At 41.5% G+C, this 24,962-nt stretch overlaps 2 protein-coding genes across 3 annotated transcripts; both read right to left on the bottom strand.

The window, feature by feature from the left end:
* Positions 1–6,021: 6,021 nt before the first annotated feature.
* On the bottom strand, positions 6,022–10,285 carry Ppa (F-box and leucine rich repeat protein partner of paired). Its single transcript, XM_020962318.2, has one exon. The coding sequence runs from the start codon at positions 10,021–10,023 to the stop codon at positions 8,365–8,367; it is 1,659 nt and encodes a 552-aa protein (XP_020817977.1). The 5' UTR covers positions 10,024–10,285; the 3' UTR covers positions 6,022–8,364.
* Positions 10,286–15,221: 4,936 nt separating this feature from the next.
* On the bottom strand, positions 15,222–24,512 carry robo1 (roundabout guidance receptor 1). Of its 2 annotated transcripts, XM_020944367.2 has the most exons (18): positions 24,390–24,512; positions 22,771–23,000; positions 22,569–22,690; positions 22,008–22,188; positions 21,756–21,874; positions 21,227–21,680; positions 20,684–21,163; positions 20,543–20,625; positions 20,318–20,478; positions 20,165–20,246; positions 19,930–20,100; positions 19,772–19,864; positions 19,518–19,716; positions 19,179–19,453; positions 18,828–19,119; positions 18,517–18,749; positions 18,128–18,459; positions 15,222–18,010 (listed from the first exon to the last, which is right to left on the bottom strand). In XM_020944367.2, the coding sequence occupies exons 2-18, from the start codon at positions 22,916–22,918 to the stop codon at positions 17,260–17,262; spliced, it is 4,176 nt and encodes a 1,391-aa protein (XP_020800026.2). In that variant the 5' UTR covers positions 22,919–23,000; positions 24,390–24,512; the 3' UTR covers positions 15,222–17,259. The 2 variants fall into 2 exon arrangements, with proteins under 2 accessions (XP_020800026.2, XP_086685123.1); XM_086828997.1 differs by lacking the exon at positions 22,771–23,000 and having other exon boundaries at positions 24,390–24,505.
* Between the last annotated feature and the right edge of the window lie 450 nt (positions 24,513–24,962).

The raw sequence follows: 24,962 nt of genomic DNA on the forward strand, positions 1-24,962 counted from the left end.
ATTTCCAGCGGCCGAGGAGGCTGAACCCATACCTTTAGACCAGCGAGGGTTACGATAACCCCTTATCTTTCCATGGGGCCCTCTGGAATTTCAGGTTGAGGTGGGGGAAGGGGACTTGGGGATATGTTTTCCCCCCAGACTATTTTTTTTTAACGTTTTTCGTTTCGATTCGTTGCCAGTCCCGATCGTCGTCTGCTCTTTGTGCATTCTTTCAGTTTTGTTCTCTGTGTGTGCCTTTGTCCCCTTGCTCGGTGTTCTTCGTTCTCCAATTCTCCGATTCTCCCGTCTTCCGTGTCCCCTGTCTTCCAAAGGGGGCATGCAGTCATCGGCAACGTCGCTGAATTTCATTTCAGCCAAAGCTAAAACCAAAACCAAAACCAAAACCAAAACCGAACCCAAAGCGAACTGAACCAAACCGATGGTGATTCATCGAAATTAAAAATAAGTGTTTTGTATCTGTATCTCAGCGCTTGTTTCATATTCGCTCAGGTTGTTTTTTATTTTTTTGTTTCAGACGCTGCTGTTTTGCTCACATTCCACTGCCAGCGATATCTTTACTGATTTTCCTTTCCTTTATATTTTAGAACTAAAGATTAATTTTCACTAGTTAAAGTTTCTTTAGGGAAAAGTTCTGTAATGAAAACTTAATGCAAAAGACGCTTTACGAAATTAAGTACTTGAGAATTTTGAGTATAAATTTGTATAGCGGGAAGAAGAGCTTTTAGTTGGTGAAAAATACAACCTTTAGATACTTTTAAAGATATTCAGGATAAGAAATTATTAGAATTTATACATTATAACTTGAAAAGAGGTATTTACTTAGAAAAAGCGATAGATTTGAAGTGGTTAGTCTTGGCTATTTGAAATAAATAACATAATTCTTATAGAAATGTCGTGAAAAATTAACTTTTAGCTACTTTTTTTGTACTTAAGGAATATAATTATTGTATTTTGTTTAATAAAAATGAAAGCTTCTTTAGTGATATGTTGTATCTGGATCTTTAAGTTCGTATAATTTATATTTAGTCTTTAAATAAATTGAGCTTAATTATCCAAAGGTCACTCTCCTCTTCAGATTTTGGCATACTTTCAGCTTAGCTCAGTCACTTGTCTGAGATTTCCCAGGAAAACTCTCTCAATCCCGCTCTCTGTCCGCTAAGATTAGTCACCGAACGCTTCCTGCACTCGCTTCAAGGACACCTGTTTCCACATTCCGATCCCCGGAATTCAGCATCCGTCTTTTCAGGGAGGCAGGTAGATGTATCTGTATCTGTATATCTGTTGTATCTGCAGTGTCTGTAGCTGCTGTGATAGCCGATTGCTGCGATTGCAGATGGTGGTGGTGTTTCGGGGGTGCCTCGAATATCCTTTAGCCATTCCTTGGTCACCTTGGGCGGCATTCACGAAATGTGTAGCCCTGGCACGCACACAGCCAGGACAACTGCGGCACAGGGGTATCCATGGGACACACATACGGGAACGGGTCCGTTGTGGATTAAAATTTCTTCGTTCTTTCTATTCCATTTTTTTTTTTTATGTACGTAGAATGCATTTCCCTTTGGCGCAGAGGCAGAGGGAGCAACGGCAGCTAAGGGCAGCGGAGCGGGGGGCATTTATTTTCGGCATTTGAAGTTAGTCCTTTGAAAAAACGGGGGTTCAAATTCAAAGCGCTAGACCGAACGAATCGCAGCGTGCGAAGGGTTGCTCGCCTGGCTCTCCCTTCGAGTTGCCTTGCCTCGTCGTTACTGCGAGTCCTTGTGTGTATATGTATGTGTGTGTGTGTGTGTGTGTGTGTGTGTGAAAGGAACACATTTGGATGCCAGACTGCCGTCGAGTCGCAAACTCAAACTCCGTGCCCAAAACTCCCTGTGCGACATTACGGCCAAGCAACATCGACATAGCAGCAGCAGCAGCAGCAACAACGAATCGATTTTGAAATTCGTCTCATGGCGAGTGTGTGGAAAATGCTGATAAATGGGAGTTAGACTCGGGACATGGCACCCAGCAAAACACACACAGCTCCCAGCTCCCAGCTCCCAGCTCCCAGGATCCGGACACGGATCCCCCCTCGACGACTTTCACTGCCACGGCCATGCTAATGAGACCTCCAGAAGAAGGCTGCACACATAACAAAAAAAAAAACACACTCACAGGTTACCTTTTGTATTATAAAAATATATATAACACATTTTTTTAGCTCTTTCGATTTCTGCTTTTGGTTTTGGAGTATCATAAAAAGTATAGATTTGTTGAGGTTTCTTCTGTAAAAAATTTCTATGTATGTCCTATATAATAAAATTGAGTATTTAAGCTGTAGTTCTACCTAATAAAAAAATTGCAAAAGGATGGTCTTAAAAACATATTATTTTATACTTAGAAATTTATTTTAACACAGAAGTTTTTAGAAAAAATGTCAAAATTATACACATTAAGCTTTCCCAATAAAGATATTTGCTACAAAAAGCTGGTTTTATTATAGCAAAGCAATCCTAACTATGTTGAAATAGTAATATGGCTATGAAATGCTTTAATTCTATTAAGATTTAGTTTAAGCTTGTATAATTTATAATTTATTTATCATTAGTACTCAAACAATTCGAGTTAAGTATCCCAAAATTAAGTCACTAGAAAGGGAAGTTATAGAATAGAGGAATAACAACTTTAATTGTTTAATATTTAATTAAAGGCCTAAAAAAGTACCTAAAATTGTTTAAAATCAATAATCAGCCAAGAGAGTTGGTATCTTTTTTAAACCCAAAGGAAATTTTATGAATATTTCAAAACCTTTTTAGGTAATTCCCTTTATTTAACAACAAAAATGTAGCTTGGGATTGAGAGATATATCTGTATCTGTATAGCCGATTTTGTTTACCTTTAAAAAAGGTAAATCTATATAAATAAACTTTTATATATTTTATTAAAGTTATAAGCTATCTATTAGTTTTATAAAAGTTTGTTTAGTAAGTGTAAGTGAGTTTAGTAAGTGAGTTATATTTTTTTCCGTGCTGTAATTGCAGCTGCTCCCACTGCACGACGCAAATGCAATTGCAGTGCTCCCTGCTCCCGTGCCCCCTGCATGTGATACCACACCAAGTGGATTCCTATCCCTTGGAGTCCCATCCACACTCTGTACTGCAATCTCCACACACTCCACCCGCCGTGACCGATAAGTCAAAAGGCCCGTGCGGTGGGTGGTAGTGGTGGCCCATTGGGGGGTGACTCCGTTTGTTTGCCAACGTCGACGCATTGATAAGATAAGCAATAGGCAATGGAAAAAGTCTGGGGGTCTGGGCTTTGGAGCTCTGGAGCTGCTGGTTCTGGAGCTGGTAGCTCGGTACCTCGGTACCTCGGGAGCTCTGACATCAGGCCCATGGACCCCCGGAGAAACGTGGAACTGCTGGCAACTGGGAAGCGGGAAGCCCAACGCTGTTGCCGTTGTTGTCGTGACTCGACCCGACGATATCTTACGGCTGCGTTTCAGAAAATTCAAAATTCATAGAATGCAAATGTTGGCTAAACAACATTTTGCCCGGCACACGACCGCGCTCCCAGTTCCAGTCGCAGTCGCAGTCACAGCTGAGGCACAAACAGAAAACAGAAATAGAAACAGAAACAGAAACTGGGACCACACCGATTCAGGTCTCTCTCAAAACTCGGGTTGGGGAACCAAGGGGCAACCAGGCGGTGGCTTGAGTCTGGTTTTGTGACTTGCATTTTAAGTAAAAACTAACTTAAACGGCACCGCTTCAGTTCCAGCTTCAGGTCCAGGTTATGGAATTAGAAATACCCAACTTGGAATTAACCGGGATTTACATTGCACCGAATAAGGCTATTTCCAGATCGAAATCTATTTAATATATTTAATGGTTTAGGAAAAGTTTTTTTTTTTAAATGAGTTGCATAGTAACTTACTTGAGGGAAGCACAACTAAAGGTTTTCAATGTAAATAACAATAATAAATATATTAGAAATCCTAAGTTAATATAGCCTTTAAGGGCATTATAACTTCTGTTAGAAGAACGAGGTGAAGGAGTCATTTCCGATCCTATAAATCATATATTTCCTTGATCAGCATAAAAACCGAGTCGATCTAGCTATGTCCGAATAAAATTTTATTTTTTTTCTTTAATTTTGAAATTGTTATAAGAGGTTACATCGTTAAAAATGTCAAAAATTTTCAACAAATTTTAATTTTTTTTAATTTCAAATAGAGTTTGCAGTTTTAACTTTATGAAAACTAATTTCTAATTTAAATAGAGTTTGCAGTTTTGTTAACTTTATGAAAACTAACATAGGAAAGCTTTCCAAACTAAAATGATTTTTTAGCTGAGTTATGAAATTTTAAAGCTTTGATTTTCATAAAAAAAATATCCAAAAATGTTGATTAAAAAAATGCGTATATATTAAGCTTAGTGATGATCAATTTCCTATTCAATTCCTTAATTTAATTGCAAACTAAAAGGGTATATGATTTATATTTGTTGTATAGAAATAAGTATTGAAAGATAGACTCAATACAAATTATTTGTTTGTAACTAGAAGTCTAAGATGAACATAAGAAAAAAATCTAAATCTAATAGATACAATCTATTATAAGTCGAAGAATAAGTATAGTTCTGGGCTTAAAATTAGGATAGTAGATTAAATAGATTGAAGTCTCATATTTAAAAGATACCCCTTGACTTTCCTTAATTCCATAAAACCAACTAAAAAATAATTTGTTCAATATTATACATAAAATCTAAAATATTAGCATCTCAAGATCTCTCTCTTGGTCTTTGATTGCCATGAAAAATTGGAAATTAGCCTAGGACTTTAGGGGTTTTCCCCAAAAGGACATTAATCTCGGCTGGAGGTTTCTCCAATCGGATTTCAGCATTAATGCATAAATCTGGGACTGTGTCCTTTTCGTCCTGTTTAAAGCTTTAATTTTTTGGGGTTCTGACCATTGAATAAATGCAAAATTTCCAATTGGGTGGTTTTCCATACAAGCACACACACAGACGCATTGCTGGGCTTTTGTGTACATAATCAGACACATACACGCACTTGACGCATACGCACATTTAATGCAAATTTAAGCAGTTAGCAAGCAAGTAAAACCGTTATGTGTACACTGGGATATGAGGCTGGTGCAGTACATGGCCGTCGCCTGCATGTGTTTGTAAATGCATCGATGCTTATACATAATGCAGGCAATATAAATAATTGCAGTACATGCATAGCTGTGCGTGTGTGCGTTGCATAACCGCATATGCCATATACGCACATATCTGCTTTGCTATATACATATATGTACAAATATATGTATATATAGATATATATATATATATAAACATATATCGGCATCGGCATCTGCATCTCTGGCTGGCTGCACATTTCATTGCAATTGCATTAGTGCAAGGGGCCCTTTGTTCATTACAAAATGCAGAAGCACCCACACTTTCGCACATTCCATGCATGTCTGAATAAAATACATTTAAAACACTGACAAAAAAATTATGGATTCTAAATTTGAGTTTTGAAATAAGAGGAATAAGAAAATAAAATTTACGGGGTATTCAATGAATGTTCGTTGTTTTTATAATTCCCAAATCGTTATTTTTGGAAACTTAAGTGCTTAATTCTCAAGTATGTTTTTAGACAGACCTAAAACATTTATAAGACCTTATTTTAAATTGATTCTAAACATTTTTAATTCCATAAGTCCTCTACTTTCTCTATGAATGTCTGAATAAAATACATTTGAACCATTTGCAGAAAATATTGTATCCTTATTTAGGTTTAGAAATAAGATAGTATCCTTATTCAAGAAATCTTTATAATTCCCAACTCCTTATTTCTGAAGATTTAAGTTTGTAATCACACCTAAAAACCTGTTCTAGTTTTTAATTGGTTCAACACTATCTTATTTTCTTGAGTCACTTTTTTTCTCTGTATGCATTGAATATTTACCCAATTCTTTGGCAAGATAAACACAGCATAAGACTCTCCCTTTATTCAATCAATAAAAGTAAAGGCTTTTTTTTAGATTTTTATACATATTTAATTTATTTTCTTTTGCTTTCACGTCGCCATCATCTTTCGAATTTTTAGTGGTTGGGAGGGGGATTTCGCCTCCTAAAACAGAAATATCAAACGACCGAAAAATAAACTTAGTTCTAGGGGAAAACTTGCAAATCGAAACTCAAAAAAGGTTCTCGCAGAATCAACATAGTTAATAATAATATTAGATAGTTTTGCAAAAGAATTAAGGCATTCAGTATATTGCAGTTTTTAACAAAAGTTCATCGAATCGTGTGACCATTTAACTAATTTAAAAAAACAGAGAGGTGGTGGAAACCGGACTTAACATAACATTGTACATATTTATTTAATTTTTAATTTAATTAATTTAATTTATACTTTTTTCGCTTTTTCTTTCCTTCGAGTGTTTTTTGTTTTATGTTTATTTTTTCTCGTCCCGTCTCGTCGCTGCTTAAATAAAATTACGTAATTGTTGTTTTAGCGTTAATTTTTTGTTTGCTTATGTTTCCTCTTTTTATACAATACATTTTATATCACAATAGAAAAAAGAATTAATTCGCATATTCTTTTCAATCGTTATCTTCTCGCCTTTTTTTCCACTTGCTTTTTTGTTTTGCTTTTTTCGCTTACTTATAAATTAAACAATAAAAAATGTACAGAATTTTCTTTAACGTTTGTATGTGTGTGTGTGGTTTGTGTTTATGTTTAGGTGAGTTTTGCTATTAAACAAGGTTGTTTTGTATGTTTTTTGTTTTGTTTTTTTTTTATAACTTGTGTTAATGTGGTTTGTTATCTCCCCTCGTTTTTTGTTATTTGACTAATTGTGGCTTGACAAATGTTTAAGAACTAAGAATTACATTTACGCATCTACTATTAACATTGTTTTTGCTTAAATTCCATTACTTTTTGTTTACGTTTTAATCAACTAAATTAAACGGCATAACTAACGACGCTGTACTAAGCAAATTCGCAACGAACGAGAGACGCGGAGAAGACGTCGAGGAAGACAATAACAAAAAGATGCAAACAAACGAAAAAAAGGGAGCAAGAAAAGTGCGACGGAGAGGAGCAACACAAAGAGCGGAGAGTCAAGTCTCCAAAAGAGCTTTAATTCCCCACTACCACCACTCCCCATATTCTGCCTTCGTCGCCTGGTCTTTGTTTTATTGTTTCTGCTGCTGCTGCTGTTGCTGTTTTTTGTTGTTGTTGCTGTGGCAATGGAGGACGCTGGCTTTTGTAGCTGAAGCGTGAATTAAAATAAACTATTTAAATTTATTTGCATCTGCTTAACTGCGGCCTGCATTGCACACACACACACATGCACACACGCTCATATGTGTATGTATATAAATGCGCTGCCCACTCTACTACTCGCAGTCCTAGCTCCCTCTCGCTCCCTCCTGCTGCTTATCGCTCGTCTCCATCGCCATGCACTTTGTTGCTGTCGGCCATCGCTGCAGTTGTTGTTGCTGCTGTTTGCCGTTTGCTGTTTCTTTTTCTCTCTCTCGTTTTTCGTTATTTTTTATCGCTGCTGCGTGCGTGTAAGCCGACGCCAGCGGCTGTCGCCCCTCTCGCTCTGGCCTACGCTTATCCCCCCTTTAGGAACCTGCAGCAAACACAACAACACAGCAGTACAGCAAGCTCCACGAACAGTGTTGTCTGGCTTTCAGCGAGAAAAAAGATACATGTAGAGGACTTGGCTACTAAACAAACAATATCTATAAGATATTTATACCTTTTAGATGCTTTTTCAGAAACTCCTTCATTTCATTTAGACGATTCATTAAGCTTTTATGTCTTAAAAAAATTTGGCATCAAAAATCTAATGAAAACCCCAAACTTCAATTTTAGAAAATGTTTAGATAACAAATAAACTATAAGGATTTCTAGCTTAGCTCTTCTTTAGGTATTTCCCTATATTCAGCTCAGTTTCAAATGAAATTACTTTTAACAAGCCAAAATGACATCACTCTCCGTCTGACGCCGTCTGTGTCTATCCCCCTCTCGCTCTCTATCTTTCTGTCGCTGTCCCCCACCTCTCCTCCACCTTGTGAGTGTGTGTGTGTTTCATTGTTTGCTTTTTGTTGTTGCCGCGTTGTTTTCAGCTTCTCCGCCTGTTTCTACTCTGTTCGTACGAAAAAATGTAGTACAGCGTGTGGTATGGCAAACGAAAGCTATGAGTTTTTTCAGTGTATCTTGTCTGCTCAGCCCGACTTCGCCCCAACCCGTTCCCCTTCCGTACCGAGCCGCTCTCGGAATCTAAGGTTGGGAATTATTAGTGCTGCGCGCGGCAGCCGCCTCCTCCTCGGCACAGGCGTTGCAGTCGTGGTGGACACATCATCTCACCAGCCAGAGGCCCAGATTGAGCTTCTGCAGCTTGGGCAGCTTCATGATGATGTCGATGCCCTTGGAGCTGAGCTGCGTGCAGCCGTAGAGATCGATGGTCTTGAGGTTCGTGAGGTCCTCGGCGAGCGTCTGCAGTCCCTTGTCCGTGATCCGACTGCACTGGCCAATATTGAGGTTCTCCAGCTCGTGCAGCGCCTTCGCGATCTTCAGCATGCCCTGATCGGTGATCTGGCACTGATTCAGGGAGAGGGATCTCAGCCGATAGAGTCCCTGGGCGATGTGGGTGAGCGCCTGATCGCTGATCTTGTCGCAGAAGCTAACGTCCAGGGAGTTGATCCCGCTGCCGCCCTCCGTGAGGTAAGCCATTCCAATATCGGAGATGTTGTCGCAGGAGCGCAGGTTGAGCTGCTCCAGCTTGGGCATCCTGGCCAGATGCTTCAGCCCGCTGTCCGTCACCGAGACGCAGAAGCTCAGGTTGATGGACTTCAGCGAGGTCAGACCCTGGGCGATGTGTCCCAGCGCCTCGTCGCTCAGCCTTTGGCAGTCCTGCAGTCCAAGGTATTCCAGTTGCAGGTTGCCCTCTGCCGTTTCCCGGGAGAAGCCCGCCAGGTGGCCAATGCCCTGGTCACTGATGTGCCAGCAGGATCGCAGGTTCAGGTGCTTCAGCTTCTTCAGGCCCCACGCGATGAGCAGCAGGCCAGTGTTGGTGATGTTGCAACAACCGCCCAGCTCTAGCGTTTCCAGGTTCCTTAAATGCTGTGCAATCCGGCCCAGACTGGTGTCCGTGATCTGTTTGCACAGGGAGAGATCCAGGGTCTTTAGGTTGGGCAGATCTACGCTGAAGGCATGGCCCAGGTTCATATCCGCTACATTGAAGCATCCACTGAGGTTGAGGGAGGTCAGAGCGGGCACGCCCAGCACCAGATCCTTGAGGGAGCGGCGCAGCGATAGGATCTGCACCTTCTTGATGCCCCGCTTCACCAAACAGTTGAATAGACTCGGACTGGAACGCTTCAGATGCAGCTTGGCCTCCACACCCTTCCACACGCTCTTGGCGTACGCAGCATCCCGCCAGGCGGTGCAAACCTGGGCGGCACGACCCAAATCCCTCACGGGCAGGTGCTCAAAGATCTGCTCGAGCAGCTCGGGGAAGAGGTTACTGATGTGTGTGCCCTCCGCCGGAGGTGGACTCTCCGGCGAGGCGGGTCTGTGCGGTAGGTGGTGGTGATGGTGATGATGGTGCTGCGCGTGGGCGGCCGCTGCTGCTGCCGCCGCCGCTGCTGCAGCTGCGTGCTGGAGGTACAAGGCCGGCGGAAGGGTTTGGAGCTGATGATGATGGTGCGGCGGCGGGCGGTGATGCAGGGCGTAGGGCGTGAAGCGCAGCAGGTGGTGATGCGTGGTACCGGTTGCACCCGCTCGCGTCAATACCGGCAGTTCAGTCTGTTGGTAGAGTTCATCGATGGACGCCCAGCTGGGCGCTCCTGCTCCTCCCACAGAGGCGCCGCCGCCTCCCGCCGAGGTGGCCGCTCCACCTCCTCCTCCGTTGACTCCATTGCTGTTGGAGCCGCCGCAATGGTTGTTGTTTAGGTTGTTTAGCACGGCTAGCGTTGTCTGGTGATGGAAGGGCAACAATTCCGTATTGGTGGCCATGTCCTCCTCTGATTTCTAGCACTTCTCTGTTCGCTTGGCTGCTTTGCTTAGTTATTCCTTTGCTATTATCTATATAAGCTGCATTTTACTGTGTTTACGCGTGGTCAAAGACTAGTTAGTAGTTGGTTGGTTCACTGTGATTCACTCGCGCTGCACTAACTTCGGTTTGGCCTGTGAGTTATCTTTAGTTAGTGAGTCCAAGTCTCTTCTAGCGGCAGAGACGATGCGAAGCGATGCGCGCGAACCGATGGATGAAAAGATACTTAGCTCGCAACGGCCAGTAACGTCGCTTATAGCCTGTGAGAAACGGTTTGGCTCAGCACTGACGACGTGCTCTCTGAGAGAGCGGGAGAGCGAGCGGGACGGCGTTTATTCAGCGGTAAGGTTGTCCGTGTTGCAGAGCAGGTAGCAATAACTTTCTCTGGCAACTGTTCTCTCGCTCTCTCTCTCTCTCTTTGGGAGGCTCTGACTTAACGGCGATTTCTAGCCAGGATTGGCTTGTTTATGGCTAGATTTTTAGGCGGGGGTGGAAAACCCAAAATGGAAATATGGAAAATTTGTGTGAACCGAAAGAAAAATCAAAAGATATATCTATGAAATATAAAATGTAATTCAAGCAAAAGATACAATATCTTAAAACTTGCTCTTTAAACTTTTTTAGATATATGGAATCAGGTTAAGGTAAATATAAAAACCAATGTTTGTTATATTGAAAATATATTTATTTTGATTTAGTTCAACAAAATGCAGTAAATAAATAATAAATAAAATATTGCCTTAGTTGCATGATGGCATCTTCCAGATACTTCTGACCATCACTGGCAAAGAGAGCGAGAGAATGCCACACAGACTGTTAGACTGTCAAAGAGAATAAGCATCGAGAGAGAGCCAGCGACTAATGCTGAGTGCTAGACCTGGCTTGGATTTATCTTTCTGTGCTTTGGTTTTGGACCCCAGCTCCGCTCCGTGGTTTCAGGTTATTCTTTTGCTCAATGCCAAACTCCGACGCATTTGTTGTTGCTTGTGTTGCTGCTGCTGCATTCCGAAGTCGAGCAGGTACCTGTCTTCCCTCTCTATCTTTCGCATCGGTGTGCGTTCTGTCTGAGCCTGTGTGTGTGCATGTGAGTGCGATCGGTGCTCGCTACCTGCGAACGCAGCAACAACAACACAATCCCGGTTTCCAGGAAAATATTAACGATAACTCCAAAAAAGAGAAAAAAGTATGTTGCCGCACACACACACACACACGCACACGCAAAGAAACACGGCATGGGATGCACAAATCCGAGTGCAACAACGGATGGCAACAACAATAGCGGTGCTTGCATTGTTATTGATACTAGGAAAGCGAATCTCTCGCCTCTCACTCTCACACAGTTGCAGCAGAGTCGCCCCCTAACTCAGAAAAAAAGGAAAAACGCCGCCGTCTTTGGTTGCCTTCTAAAAAAATATCAAATAAAATAGAATAAAGGAAAGGAAAGGAAAAGAAAAGAGGGACCAGGATCGGGATTCAAAGTCGGGGAAAGGGCCTGCTAGCTGGGAAAATCTGTGTCGCTACCTGACCCCGAAATGCTCACACCCGCACCCTCAAACATTTATACACACTCAACAGCATCCTGGAAAATTATTCACAAAACACAAAAGTGGCTGGAGGAAAAATTGAATACTCTTTCTGTAAAAGCAGCTCAATTTTGCATCATATTTAAGGAAGTTTTTATACCAAGCATGAATAGTTTTTATTAAAAAGTTTGCAACTCAATGAAGCAGTCAACTGCAAATTCGATCTATCCATCTTGTCTTATTTTTAACTCAACAGAAAATAAGCGAAAAATACAAATTTAATATTATAAAAATGAACGTTTAAATAAATCATTGTAACCGTCTTAATAAATCAGGGTACATAAATAAAATAATTAAGTATATTTGTATTTACAGCGTTGGGAAGATAAATCTTTAATAAATAAATACTTTTTTTATTTAAATATTTAAATAAAAACCAGAAAGAAAACTAACTTCGCGAATCTGAAGTTAATGTACCCTTGCAGTTTGCAATTGAATTTTAGGATCGTATCGGTAATTAAACATAATTCAGCTTAGAATATTTGAATTTTTTATTTAATATTCATCGATATTTTTATATGAGCATTTTTTGGAAAAATCAAACTTGGAAAAATGTATAACTAAGCCAATAAAGCATTAATTTTAAATCGGACAGCTTTCCTGAATTTGGCATTTGGGATTTTTTAGGTTAACAAATCTGCAAACTCAATTTAAAATTTAAAAAAAATAAATTTTTAAAAATTTTGAAAATTTTAACAAAACAATAAAATTTTTTGTTAATCTCCGCGACATGGCTTTATCAACTCAGTTTTTTATTCTGATCAAGAAATTAATAAATTACTTTTAATTAATTACTTCATAGCTTTAAAAGCTTCTAATAAAAATAATAATATATTATTTAGATTAACACCCTTTGACACCTATAAATTACATATCAATGAATTTATTACTTTAATATATTATTATTATATTATATTTTAAAATGTTATGTGCTTTTGAGTTTTACAACCTTCAGCTCGTTATTTAAACATGCGATTCTATTTGTAAAAAAATTGCCTCTTAAAAATTACTTTTTATCATAAAAGTTTACCTGGTAATAGTAATGTCTAAAGGTTAAAAAATCGCACAATCCTAATATATTCTACAAAATAAACCATCCTGAGATGTTTTCAACTAAAACGATGCACAAATATATAAAAGAGTTTATAGAAATCCTTTTTCAAAATACCATTAAATATCTTAACGTAGAAAATGATTCAATTTTCTTTAATTTCAAGAAGTAAACCCTATTTTAAAATTACTTAAAAAGAAGAACTCTGTCTTAGAATGATTTTCCCAGTGCCAGGGAAACGAACCTTTGTTGATTTCTTAGGTCTCCTGCGGAGGACCCTCGCAGTCGTACAGTCATTATCCTGGCGGGCAGAAAGGCAAGGCGTGCGTCCCTCCAACCCTCCTCCGTTTCCATCCCGTACTGTCCCTTCTCCCCGTCCTCTTTCCTCATCCTCATCCTCATCGTCATCGTCATCCTATCCTCTCATATGCTTCTTCTACCTGTCAAACTGGTTTGGCCAAAAAGGGCCAATCTCTCCCTCTATCAGTCTTTCGGACGTGTCAAGGCGGCCAACGAAAATAAAAATAATCTCTTCGCTGGAACTCTGCTGTTGCCGCTGCCTCGGATACTCGGATACTCAGATACACGGATACCCATGCGTCGCCCGTCTGCATCTCTGAAATATAGTGCGGCGCATATAATAATCGATTGGTTTTCGGCTGCCTCTCCCTCGTCATCTTCCCCCCTCTTGCCATTCCACTTTTCTTTTCTGTTTTTTTTTTTTTTTGCGCATTGCGTACTATGATCACGATCATTAAAGCTGCCGCAGGTAGGAGATACTCGCAAAAGGTAGAAATAAGCCAGCGGAAAAGGTGCAACACGCGCAGACGCAATGCAAGCGGGCCAAATGCAATCATCGTGGGCAGCGGAGGCAATGAGGGTTCGAGGGAACCAATGCCCACGCTCAGCTACTTGTCTTATCTGCCAGATACCAGATACAAGATACACGGATGCGGCCGCATCTGCATATTCATATCTGCAAATGGGCACATCTGCCAATTGATGTCTCTGCTAACTTCATTGCCCCTGAGAGCCTTATCGATTAAGCGGAGCTTGAGAACTTTATTGCCAAGCCAAAGGAAAGATCAAAGGAGGTGGCTTTTACTGCTGTCATCCGAGTTAAGCCAAATGATGTTGCATTAAATTAGGATGATTGGGATGTTAAATCGTTGGCTATGTGATTTTGTAGCACGCATAGTTAAGTTAAGAATGTATCTTACGACTTGTAAGATTAGAATTTAGAGAAGGATGTAACTTGGGAAGAGTTAAAAGGGTTAACTAACAAGTTCTAACTGTCCCTAAATGATGAAGGATTAAGATCTCTGTCCAGGCATTGCTTGTCACTATTTCAGCTTGCTATCCATCCATCAGATCCAGATCCACATTGAGGCAACCAAAGTGCTGCGGGAGGGACAGAAACAATACAAACGGCGCCGCCATCAAGTTGTTCAATTGATGCTATCGTCATCTCTGGACCAATTTGTGGTCTGCCCGCATTTCACCCAGCTCAACCGAAAGGGTGTGAGTCCAACCAGCGGAGACTAGAGGAGCGGAAGGTGGTGGTATTCTGGACACCGGCATCAGGATGGCGTCAAGCTGTGACAGATTTGTTACAGAACATCATATAATTTGCCTCTGATGGCAATCTGATCACCCACCAAAATGCATGAGGTTTGTGTAATGGGCATAAAACTAAAAGAGGAAAATGAGGCAATAGTAATAATAATAATATATTTACAAACGTGAGAAAATGATAATGTTTCAATTCAAATAAATAAGGAATAAGGAATGGTGTAAAAGTAAGAAAACTTATATTTGTAGAGGGATTTAAGGATCTAAAATTAGAGAACCATATACTTAGTATTGATATTGAAATAAGGTAATTTGTACAATATTGAAACGTGATCTCATATATCACATATACTCTCTCCTTAGATCTTGCACTTCCAACTCAAATACCTATAATCCAACAACCAATCTTCACACAATCTTTTAAAATCCCCAATACTTAGAAAGAAGAATAGATTCGAGATATCGTTCCTTGGGCGTGTCCTCTACATTCAGCTGAACATATTTTTTCAGGAAAGAAAAGAACGTTATAGAATCCCGAGTGTCCCGTTGGGAATTAACACTTGTCCAGCTCTCGGAACGACCGCCACTTCCACTTCCACACCCCACTCACATGATCAGCAGAGCGCTCTGGATGTAAGCTGAAACCGGATTGAGAGGTCGTGGAACAATCTCAAGGGTTGTCTCAAGTGCAAAGTTCCGCTGCAGCTCAAGGCGATTTCTGGCGAAGTATGTAGATATCCGCAACAGGAAAGTAATTTGAAATGAAGTATTACCAGGAAGTGCAAGTAGGTTACTCAAATACTTAAGATCAACGAACAAAGATCCTTGATATTCCCGAATGACTTATTTTAACTTAAAGAACTCAAAAGGTCCTGCAACTGGAAAAAGGAAGCCATTATATTCAAGAGAACCGCTTAAATTAAAGAAAATGATTCACAGGCATAAAGCCACTTGATTTATCCACATATATGTAAAATGTTCCTTTATTGTTTATGTAATTTTAAATGCTATATGTATATATCTAGATATAGTATTTATATATCGTAAGTAAGATGTCAGTTATGTTTTTGCATTTTGAAAAAGTTCGTTTATGGCATAACGCACTAAAAATTAAATGTCCGTTTTCGATTTTTTTAGGTTTAAGGTTTTTAGGTTTTCGGTTTTCGGTTCGTTCTTAAAATTCGTTACGCTATGACTTTAAAATACTCCCGCCGTTACACAACTCTAGAAACTAGTTGCTAATTATTATTAAAACCCAGACCCAACTATGCTTTGTCTCTATATATATAAGTACTATATATATATGGCTACGGAAGGGTAGTTCAACTCAAGCAAGTTGGATTCGACGTTACTAGGATTAGGAGTATGTGTCTCTATATATATATATAATATATATATACAAGTGGCTAGCAAGGAAGTGGATGTGTTTGTGAGTGGTATGCTAAAGCATATTTTGATTTGATTTGATAAATGCGCGGTTCTAGGTGCTATATGATCTCTATATAGGTAATGTAATGCATATGCGTGTATTTAGTATTATTTTAAACGATTCGTTGACTCTGAAAGCACCTCCTTTCCCGGAGTCACCTCACGATCCGGTGTCTTTTGGGAGAAAAGTGCTTTGCAGCAAAGTATCTCTCGATTCAATTCGATTTGATGATATATTCATTTTGCATTTCTAATGTGTTACGTGCCTAAGTTCTAAATTATGCTATATTCGCTTCTCTCTGTCTATCGTGGCGGTTTTCCAACAACAAACATTCCTCGTTGTTCGAAACAGAATGAACGAAAAACTTGACTTGACGCGACGCTACTCGAAATCAAGAAACCATAAATACATAAAAAATTATTAAAATACTATAATGTATAAATGGGGGTTATATCACAGGTACATTTTAGACTTTTTTCAAATGCAAGATTGTAGAAAACATTGTGTGTGTGTCATGATGGAGGGAGATCTCCACAAAGGGCCTTGAACGGTTATGTCGGCCCCAAGTGCAGGTATCTCCACGTCTCAAATCGTCTAAATGCTATGTAAGTAGTTGTTGTGTGTGTTTAGTTTAGTTTTTGTAATATATATACTATATATATATATTCACTGGGTCAATGAAGTATATTATTCCTTGTTTATAGAAAAGCACTAACCATTAAACATTGCAACTGCCGTTTCACTCGTCTCGTCGAGACAAGTGCTCGATTGTGATCGTAGATATGAAAGAGTTTTGTTATTTTTTTTTTTTGCATACAAGTACTATATATCGTAATCAGTTATCGGTATTGTATCGCTATCAAAAGCCTATGACTAGGACCAATTCGAGAGCCCCAAAAACATGCTGGTTCTAACTACATACGTAAGTCGTGTACTTGCTATGGCCTGATCTGGTTTATCCTTCTTCTCTCTATTTAAGTTCCTTGGAGTACGTATTTTAATGAAGTTTTGCTGGGATTCCCAGATCCCTGCTGTCATCTAGTGATTACTGTCTCTCTCCCAAAGCAATATCTATATCGTACAGCTCACGCGTCTCTCTCTTAAGTACAAAGGTTTCCGCTTTCGGAACATTTCTGTGGTGCACATGGTATGATGGGGGAGCATTGTGCCTTTCTATATGAGTTTCTACGCTGGTAGATGATACTGATGATGATGATGTGATAATGGAAAATTCGTAATTGCTTAAGCTGCACAATGCCCCCATGATTGTGACAAGTGTGTTTGGTGGTCAGCACCCTGGATTCGCATACAGCACATTTCTCCATTATGATGATGATTTCAACTGCAAAAAACAATCCTCTTTGATCAAAATGGTTTATAATACTTAGAATAGTGGGATGTCCTGGAGAAATGTGTTGTGATGGGAGCCCAGGGCATTGTTCGTACGTATTCGATCTCATATCTCAATAGTTGTTGCAGAAACTTTGACTACGCGACTGGTTTCTAGTTTCGATATGAATGAAGAGTTTAGACTAGATGCTACCTTTAAGACTAATCCACCCACTTAGGTGTTCTTAGCAGTCATTTGACGTGGCGTCGGCTCCCCCGCCTCGGCGTACAGGCAGGATCCCTCGCTGCAGGAGCAGGTGTCGCCTTCGCGGGAACTATTGCAACAGTCGCTGGTGTAGTGACGCTGCTCGTACTCCGCCAGCATGTTCTCATTTTCGCTCTCCAAGCACGGCTGCACCGCCGGCTGACGACGATGGTGTCCACTTCGTTTGCTGCTGCTCCCATGCTCCTCCAGCGGTTGCCGTTTGTGACCGTGTGAGGTCCTCGAGTGATCAGAGCATTCGGAAGAACACTGATAGATCTGATGGCTGGAGCTGGTGGGATGCATCTGGTGACTGTTGGGATGCACTGGTTGATACCAGCCCTCCGGAACCGGAACTGGCGGTGGGGGCTGCATGGGCGAGGGTGTGGCCAAGGCGTCGCAGCTGTTGCAGGCCCTATTCTGGGCGCATCGTGCTGCATTCAATCCCGCCTGATACTCACTGGTTGCATGTCGCTGTGTGGCAAATGGCAGGTGATTCGGAGGTATTCCACCACCGGGAGCCGTGGTGGCAAAGTAGGCCGGCAGCTGCGGTGGATGCTGGCTGGTGGGCGTAATCTGGTAGCGGTTCTGTGTGCCGCCAGCCACAGCCGACAATGGATTGCTGTACACATTCTCCGGGGGACAGGCGACGGCATATTGCGGAGAGACGCCCCAGGCGGAAAAGCCGCCCGAGGAACTACTGTGTATCGAAGCGTTCAGGATGCTGCAAGAAGAGAAAAAGGATTTTCACAATAAGAACACATTCTTCTACTTAAGCAATAAAAAACTTAAATTTAGGAAATATTTTAGAGTAAATATTTCCCATTCCTGCCGCTCTTACCTTTGGTTAGTTGAAATGCCAGAGCCTGCGCTCTTGGAGCTCTTCCGCGATGATTCCGGTGATCCCTGGGCATACCCATAGGTGGAAGACGGCGGCGGATGTTCTGGTGGTGGAGGCAGGAACTCTGACCAGTTAATGGGCTCTGGCGGATACTGTAAATAGTTGGATTTCACAACAGGAGCCACTGGTGGCTGGCCGGCAAATGCGTCCGAGTAGGGTGAATGAGTGCCCGAATCTTTGTCGGCACTCAGGGAAGTGGCTTTAGTGCAGGTTTCACTCGAAGAGGTTCCAATGATCATGGTGGTGGCATACGGTGTGGGATTATCAGGACTCTGAAAGTATATTTAGATTAACTAACAAACTTTAATGGGGTATTCCACCGATCTAACCTTTCGGCAGTTGTAGAAGGTTGTCAGATTGCGGGTATCTACTTCAGCGTAGTCTGTACCGCCATCCGAGTTATTGTAGTTCGACTGGCTGCTGTTAACATGGGATAGTAGCTTCGATTCGCTCAATCCCGAGTCCTTGTCCGTATCTGCGGTTCTCCAGCCACGAGTATGATCAATCCAAAGGCTCTCCTTGCTGTTGAGGTTCAATGCGGTGATCTCGTTGTCGCTGACCACTAGAAATATGAATTTGAAAGCATAAGATGTTAGTTAAGGACATTTTCTAGTTAATATAAATCAATTTTAACACTTACCACTCATGTGACCCAGTTGCTTGGTCATTTGATGCTTCCGCTTGAAGTAAACCATGGAAATGGCCGCCGAAATGACCAAGACCAAGAGTAAGATGCACACCAGCACCATTAGCCACGGTCCCGAGAGGTAATCAGTGGTTTTCTTGTGCGTGGTGGGATTACTGCTGCCGGTGGGTATATTTCCATTGCTATGATACGTCATATCCTGACCCTCATGACGGCCGTCGTGAGTGCCACTCGGGTGGGCACGTGGCGGATGCACATGATGTGTGGGGTCCATATAGAGTGAGATCTAATAATTAAAGAATGTTAATAAAAAGGTAACTATCAAGTACTCTGTGCTTAACTTACCGGCTTGGAGTAGGGTCCATCACCAGCCTTGGTAAAGGAATTCAGTCGCACACTGTAGACGGCTCCGGTGGTTAGGTTATTGAGGAGCACCGATGTGGTCGTGGCATTGAGCGTCATGTTGGCAAGCACCTTCATGGTGTTGCCCGCACTAACCTCGATCTTGTAGCCATACAGATTGCCATTGTGATGTTGGGCGGGCGGCGCAGTCCAACGTACCCAGCCGGCTGTTTGGTTGTACATGCCAATCTGTATGTTATCCGGCGGGGCAGAGGGTACTGCAAATGGCATATAAAATATTTAATAATAAGAAATACTCCCCCACCGTTTAATAGTACTCACCATCTTCATAAGTAAGGGCCACCTTGGAGTTGCTGGGTTGTCCCTCAATGGTCTCAAAGAAGGGCGTGAGGAAGAACTCATATTTGGTGTACTTTTTCAGGTTGCCCACCACAAACGATTCAGCTGAGGTATCCAAAACAGTGATCGAGTGATACTGAGCTGATTCGGAACTGGCATCCTTGTAATGTATTCGAATGCCCTGAAAGATAAGGTGATAAGCTAGAGTTTTTAACCCGTAAATTAAAGAGCCTTACCTCCACATATTTCTCATCTGCGCTCACATGCAGCATCCAATCAAGGCGCACAGCGCTGGCATTTATTGCTGAGGCATCTATCAACTCCACGGACTATAAGCAGACAGAAAATTGTAGTTTAAAGAATTAACTTCAAGTAAGTTAGACTGTTTACTCACCTTTCCAGTCAGCAAAGTTCGTGCGGCTGACAAATCATTGGCTGAAGCTGCATCAAAGTCCTCATCAATTGTTTTAATGGCATTCGATAAGCCCGAAGGCACCGATACGCCCTGTGAATTCTCAGCTCTCACAAGAAATACATACGAAGTCCCCGGGCTGAGATCAGAAATCTGAAAAGCAAGCGAAATACATGTTAATCAAAGTTCTACCCCATGTAATTGTAGTTTAACTTACAGTGACTTGAGTGTCGCCCACACGATGGGCGGCGACAATCCAACCAGTTTGCAGATCCGGACTGAAGTACTCTACAGTGTAGCTGAGATTAAAGTAATAAAAATAAATTTAAATGGTGATCTCATTGCAGGGGTGTGTGTCGCGTCATCTTACCCGATAATGGGTCCCACAGCACCAGGCTTCTCTTGGCTTTTGGCCCAACGGAGGGTGATGCTACTGCGACTGACATTGAGGACTTTGGGTGTGCCTGGTGGAGCAGGATACGTGCTTGGATCAGCGACACGATGCAGAGTATTAGAGCCAGATTTTTCCACCTTAAGTAAAAGGTAATCGGGGTTAAAGATCTTTAAAATCAAAGGAAATTGTATCAAAACCAACCGTTAAAGTGGCTACCCAGGAAGTCTCTCCACGTTCTGAGGAAGCAGTGCAAGTATAGGAACCAGAATCACTCACTTGGAGATCTATAAAAATATATCAATAAGAAATCTACGAAAAACATGCAGGTGTACACCATCTTACCATCAATCCGTAATGAACTGCCTTGGATGACACTGTGACGATTCCCTGTTTGCACGGCAAGTCCATTCTGGAACCATTTGATGCGGGGACTGGGATTCCCAGTGGCTCGACAGGGCAGCGTGGCCACCGATCCCTTGGGCAGTGTCTGATTGGCGGGTCCAATTTGAATAATGGGTGGCGGTCGCTCGTCCACCGAGCTGACCTGCAGGAATACCCGTACCGTTGAGGAATCAACCACACTGAACGCAGAGCAGACATAAAAGCCCTCGTCCTCCTGTCGTACATCCGTGATCTGTAGGGTTCCATCTGCTGCCACATGCTGCCTGCCGTGGGAGCTATTAGGAAACATTAAGGTGGACACGCCTTCCTTGGTCCAGAAAACCGAAGGCGGTGGATTTCCGGCTGCCATGCAGGGGAGCTGGACAACGCCATTGAGTCCCACTTTCCTGTTGCTAGGTCGCTTGGTAAAGTTGGGAGGAGCTGAGGTATTAAAAACCATTGATTAGAAGTGTCTAACTGAAGGAGTAAAAAAGCAAGACTTACCATGAACTGTGAGCGAAGCTCTGGCGCTAATCTGTCCCACATTATTGTGCGCCTCGCAGACGTAGGTGCCCTCATCGCTGGGCGTGATATTCGAGAGCTCCAAACTCTTCTCATCGTGTAGGATTCGAGCACGGGACACTGGAATATTGCCCTCTTCCTTCTTCCACAGCACCTTTGGCGGCGGATCCCCGCCCACGGAACAGTGAAAAGTGGCTGTCTGGCCGTAGAGCATCACCTGGTCCTTGGGCTCCTTCATGAAGTAGGGCTTGACCTGGACAATTAACTTGGCATAGCTGGATTCGCGTGTCCCCACCAGATTCTGGGCAATGCACTTGTAGTTGCCCTCGTCAATGGGCTCCACATTGCTGATCAGCAGGTTACCCCCATCCACGATTCGCACGCGCGAGCTGGCGCCAAACGACATGGCTTTCAGGTCGTCCAAGGGAACGCCATCCTAGTGAGGGGAAAAAAGCGGTTTAGCTGGCGAAACTTTGACTGATTTTGGGTGAGACTAGTTTTTGGTACCCACCTTCATCCAAATGAGCGTTGGCTCTGGAATGCCTTTGGGCGGCCCACACTCCAGCAGAGCCGTCTCGCCTTTGGCCACTCGCGTGTCTTTGGGCTCCACGCGAAAATCGTCGCGCAAAACTGTGCAAACAACAAAAAAAGTAAAAAAAAAAGGCGAAATAGTCAGTAACAAAGCCTCGCGTGTGGGCAGACCAGTCTACGGACTTGAGGACTGGGACTGGGACTGAAGTGAAGTGGAGTAACATGGACTCACCAGCTATCTGGAGCGAGGCATGACGGCTAACGGCCTGGCCCACTCGGTTCTTGGCCACGCACCAGTACTCGCCACCGTCCTGTTCCTTCTTGCCCTGCATCGTCCGGTAGAAGAAGAGTGCACCGTCCTTGAACTGGACACGATGTGACTTCTTCTCGTTGGTGCTGACGGGTTCGCCATCCTAAAAATCGGGTAAAGAAAGTGAGAAATTGAGTTGAGATTTAAAGGTTTAAGATTTTGGTTTGTCACTACACTTGGGGGAAAACTATAAGCTTTTATTTATATTTAAAACGTTTTGTATTTAAAACGTAAATAGAATATATTAGAGGAGTTTGATTTTATATATAGCAAAGTTTAATTTATAAAGGATTTCTGCTGGCTTTTATGATTCTTGAAGATAAGTATACAACACTATAAGCTATTTTCCATGAATTATAGGAAAATTATCTAAATTTAACCTTGAACCGAAAGAAATCTTTAAATTATACCTTTTAAGCCTCAAGATTTATTAGTAATAAAAATGAAATTTAATGGATTTTTAATAAATTTATAACTGTGTACCTTAAACCATTCAATAGTGGGCTCCGGCTTGCCCTCTACTTTGCAATTGAGTGTGGCTGGCTCATTTTTCTTGACCACCAGATCCGTGGGATGTTCGATGATGCGCGGCGATTGGTATTGGCCTGCAAGGAGGAGGAATGGTATCAGGGGATACATGGCATGGCGATGACAGAGGGAAATCCGGATGAGCTCGGTAGTTTACCTCTGACTGCTGGCAGGGCCACCAGGAGGCCGAGGAGCAGCGGCAGAAGCAGCATCCTGCTCCCCCGGCTGCTCGGACAAGGGTTAATAGTAGTAGCTGTGCTAGTCGTGCTCCAGGCGAAGGCGATGCTATGAAGATCGGGATGCATAGGAGAAGGTGCTGGCGGTGACTCTACAGCTGATTATTCAGATGGTTCAATGGAGCGGCGATCATTGTATCGTTTGTGGATCCTACGATTGATGGTGGCAATATATGTATGAGTTAGTGAAATGTTTGTGGGCAGCTGTTAGGATAATGGCAAGGCGTGGCCCTTTCGTTTTTATTTTATTATTATTATTTTTGGGGTTTCAAGGGGTTTATGTGTGGTGTTATGTGCTTTTTATCTGTCCAAAATTCCAAATTATTTCTCGACTGCTCCACTTACGCCGCCTGCATTTCCATGTGATAAGCACATACACACATAACACACGCGGACACCGCACACACTCCTCAGTCACTCACTCACACCCACGTACAGTGCCCACTCGAAGCAGGGAAATTAGATTGTATCTCATGTCTAATTGAGGTGAATACTTTAATACTTATAACATAAACAAGAGTAAATCGTATAGTATTTTAAAATCAATTCAAACTTTTTGCAAAAGTATGCAACAAACAATGGAAAAAAATTAATTTTTAATTATTTTGAAATCTTATTGCTCAGATTTTATGGTAAAAAAGTAAATATAGCTAGCCATAAATCGATTTACTATAGTTATTAATATCCTGTTTATACTTAAAATCTTTGAGCTGCATCATAAAATTATTTTAAAAAAATGTTCAACAAAAAAATATCGTAATTTCACCTATTTTATTATAATTCTTACACTCGTAAAGTTGTAATCTCTAAAAATACCCACTTATTCAGTTTCACAAACACTCCTTGAACAGATGGTTCACTTCACCGAGCACTCACTGTATATGTCTATGCTGGTTTTCCATTAATTTTATTTCTGTATTTATCTCTCTTTGTGTGTTTATCTGCCATTCGATGGCGGCGAGCCCCGAAAATTTACAATCCAAATTCTGATTCGGAGTTTGATTTCACGATGATGTTCTCACACTTTCTTTATAACGTTTTTTATTTTTTTATTTCATTTTCAACTCTATCGTTTCTGGACATCTTCTAAATCGGTCTATTGGGTTTATTTTTTTATTTTAGTTCTTATTAATCAGCCGCGCAGTGTAAGTTTTGTTGGTATTTACTCGTCGATTGCTCCCTTTTCGGGGTTGTTTTCTGAGGCAGCAGCAGCTCTCGCGCACATTTTCCACATTTCCCGAACGAATTTTCTTTTTGGTAATTTTACAAGAACAAGAACCCGCCGACCCTCTCGCTCGCACTCCCACACCCCGAACTCGCGCCTTCCCACTCTCTCCTGCCAGCCGTTCCTCGGCTTTCCCCCTCGTTCCGCTTGTTGTTGTATCTATAACAGTGCATTGTATCTATAACTCCTCCGCGTTGTAATATTTTACATCTCGATAGCAGCTGCACTTCACATACACAATATCCACAATCTTGGGGCTTATTAGGGGGCTTTAGGTTCGCGTTTCGATCACTTATTTCATTGCAGCGCACTTACTTTTATTTAGAAGTTGAAAATTAATTATTTCCGTGCAATTGATGTGAAAATTGTGGAAATCGGAGACGGTGTTTCCAGTTTAGCTTGCTTCAGGCTAGATCTGGCATATTTGAAAATGGAAAAGCTGATACAGCTTGAAACTAGCTTAAAACCTTCAAAATATTTACGGAGATGTTTTTTTACATCTATATTACTTTACTTTTTACTTGAGAAGGGAGAAAGAAAATGCCAATTCACTCTTCGTTTTATTGTTTTGTCTATAATAATAATTATTCAAATTCAATTGTCTCATGTTAATGTGTAATTCTTACGTCTTCTTAAATGAAACAATATAGTAGACGATTTTACTTTTTAACAATTTGATTCTGAAATTTAACATACCGATGTTTAAATGTACATTTTACATTTTACAAGTTTACAGATACACAGCTACTAAAAACGCTGGAAACTCTGCTGCGGAACGATATGATTAAGAACACCAAAATATACAAAAAACATTATAATTCACTGATCTGGCAACGCTGCTTAACCGATTCACCATTGTATATCGTTTTAACCTATGATTCAAATTTA

This window comes from Drosophila serrata, unplaced genomic scaffold (assembly GCF_035046125.1).
Source record: "Drosophila serrata isolate PLE 108 unplaced genomic scaffold, ASM3504612v1 contig_184, whole genome shotgun sequence".
Lineage (NCBI taxonomy): Eukaryota > Metazoa > Arthropoda > Insecta > Diptera > Drosophilidae > Drosophila > Drosophila serrata.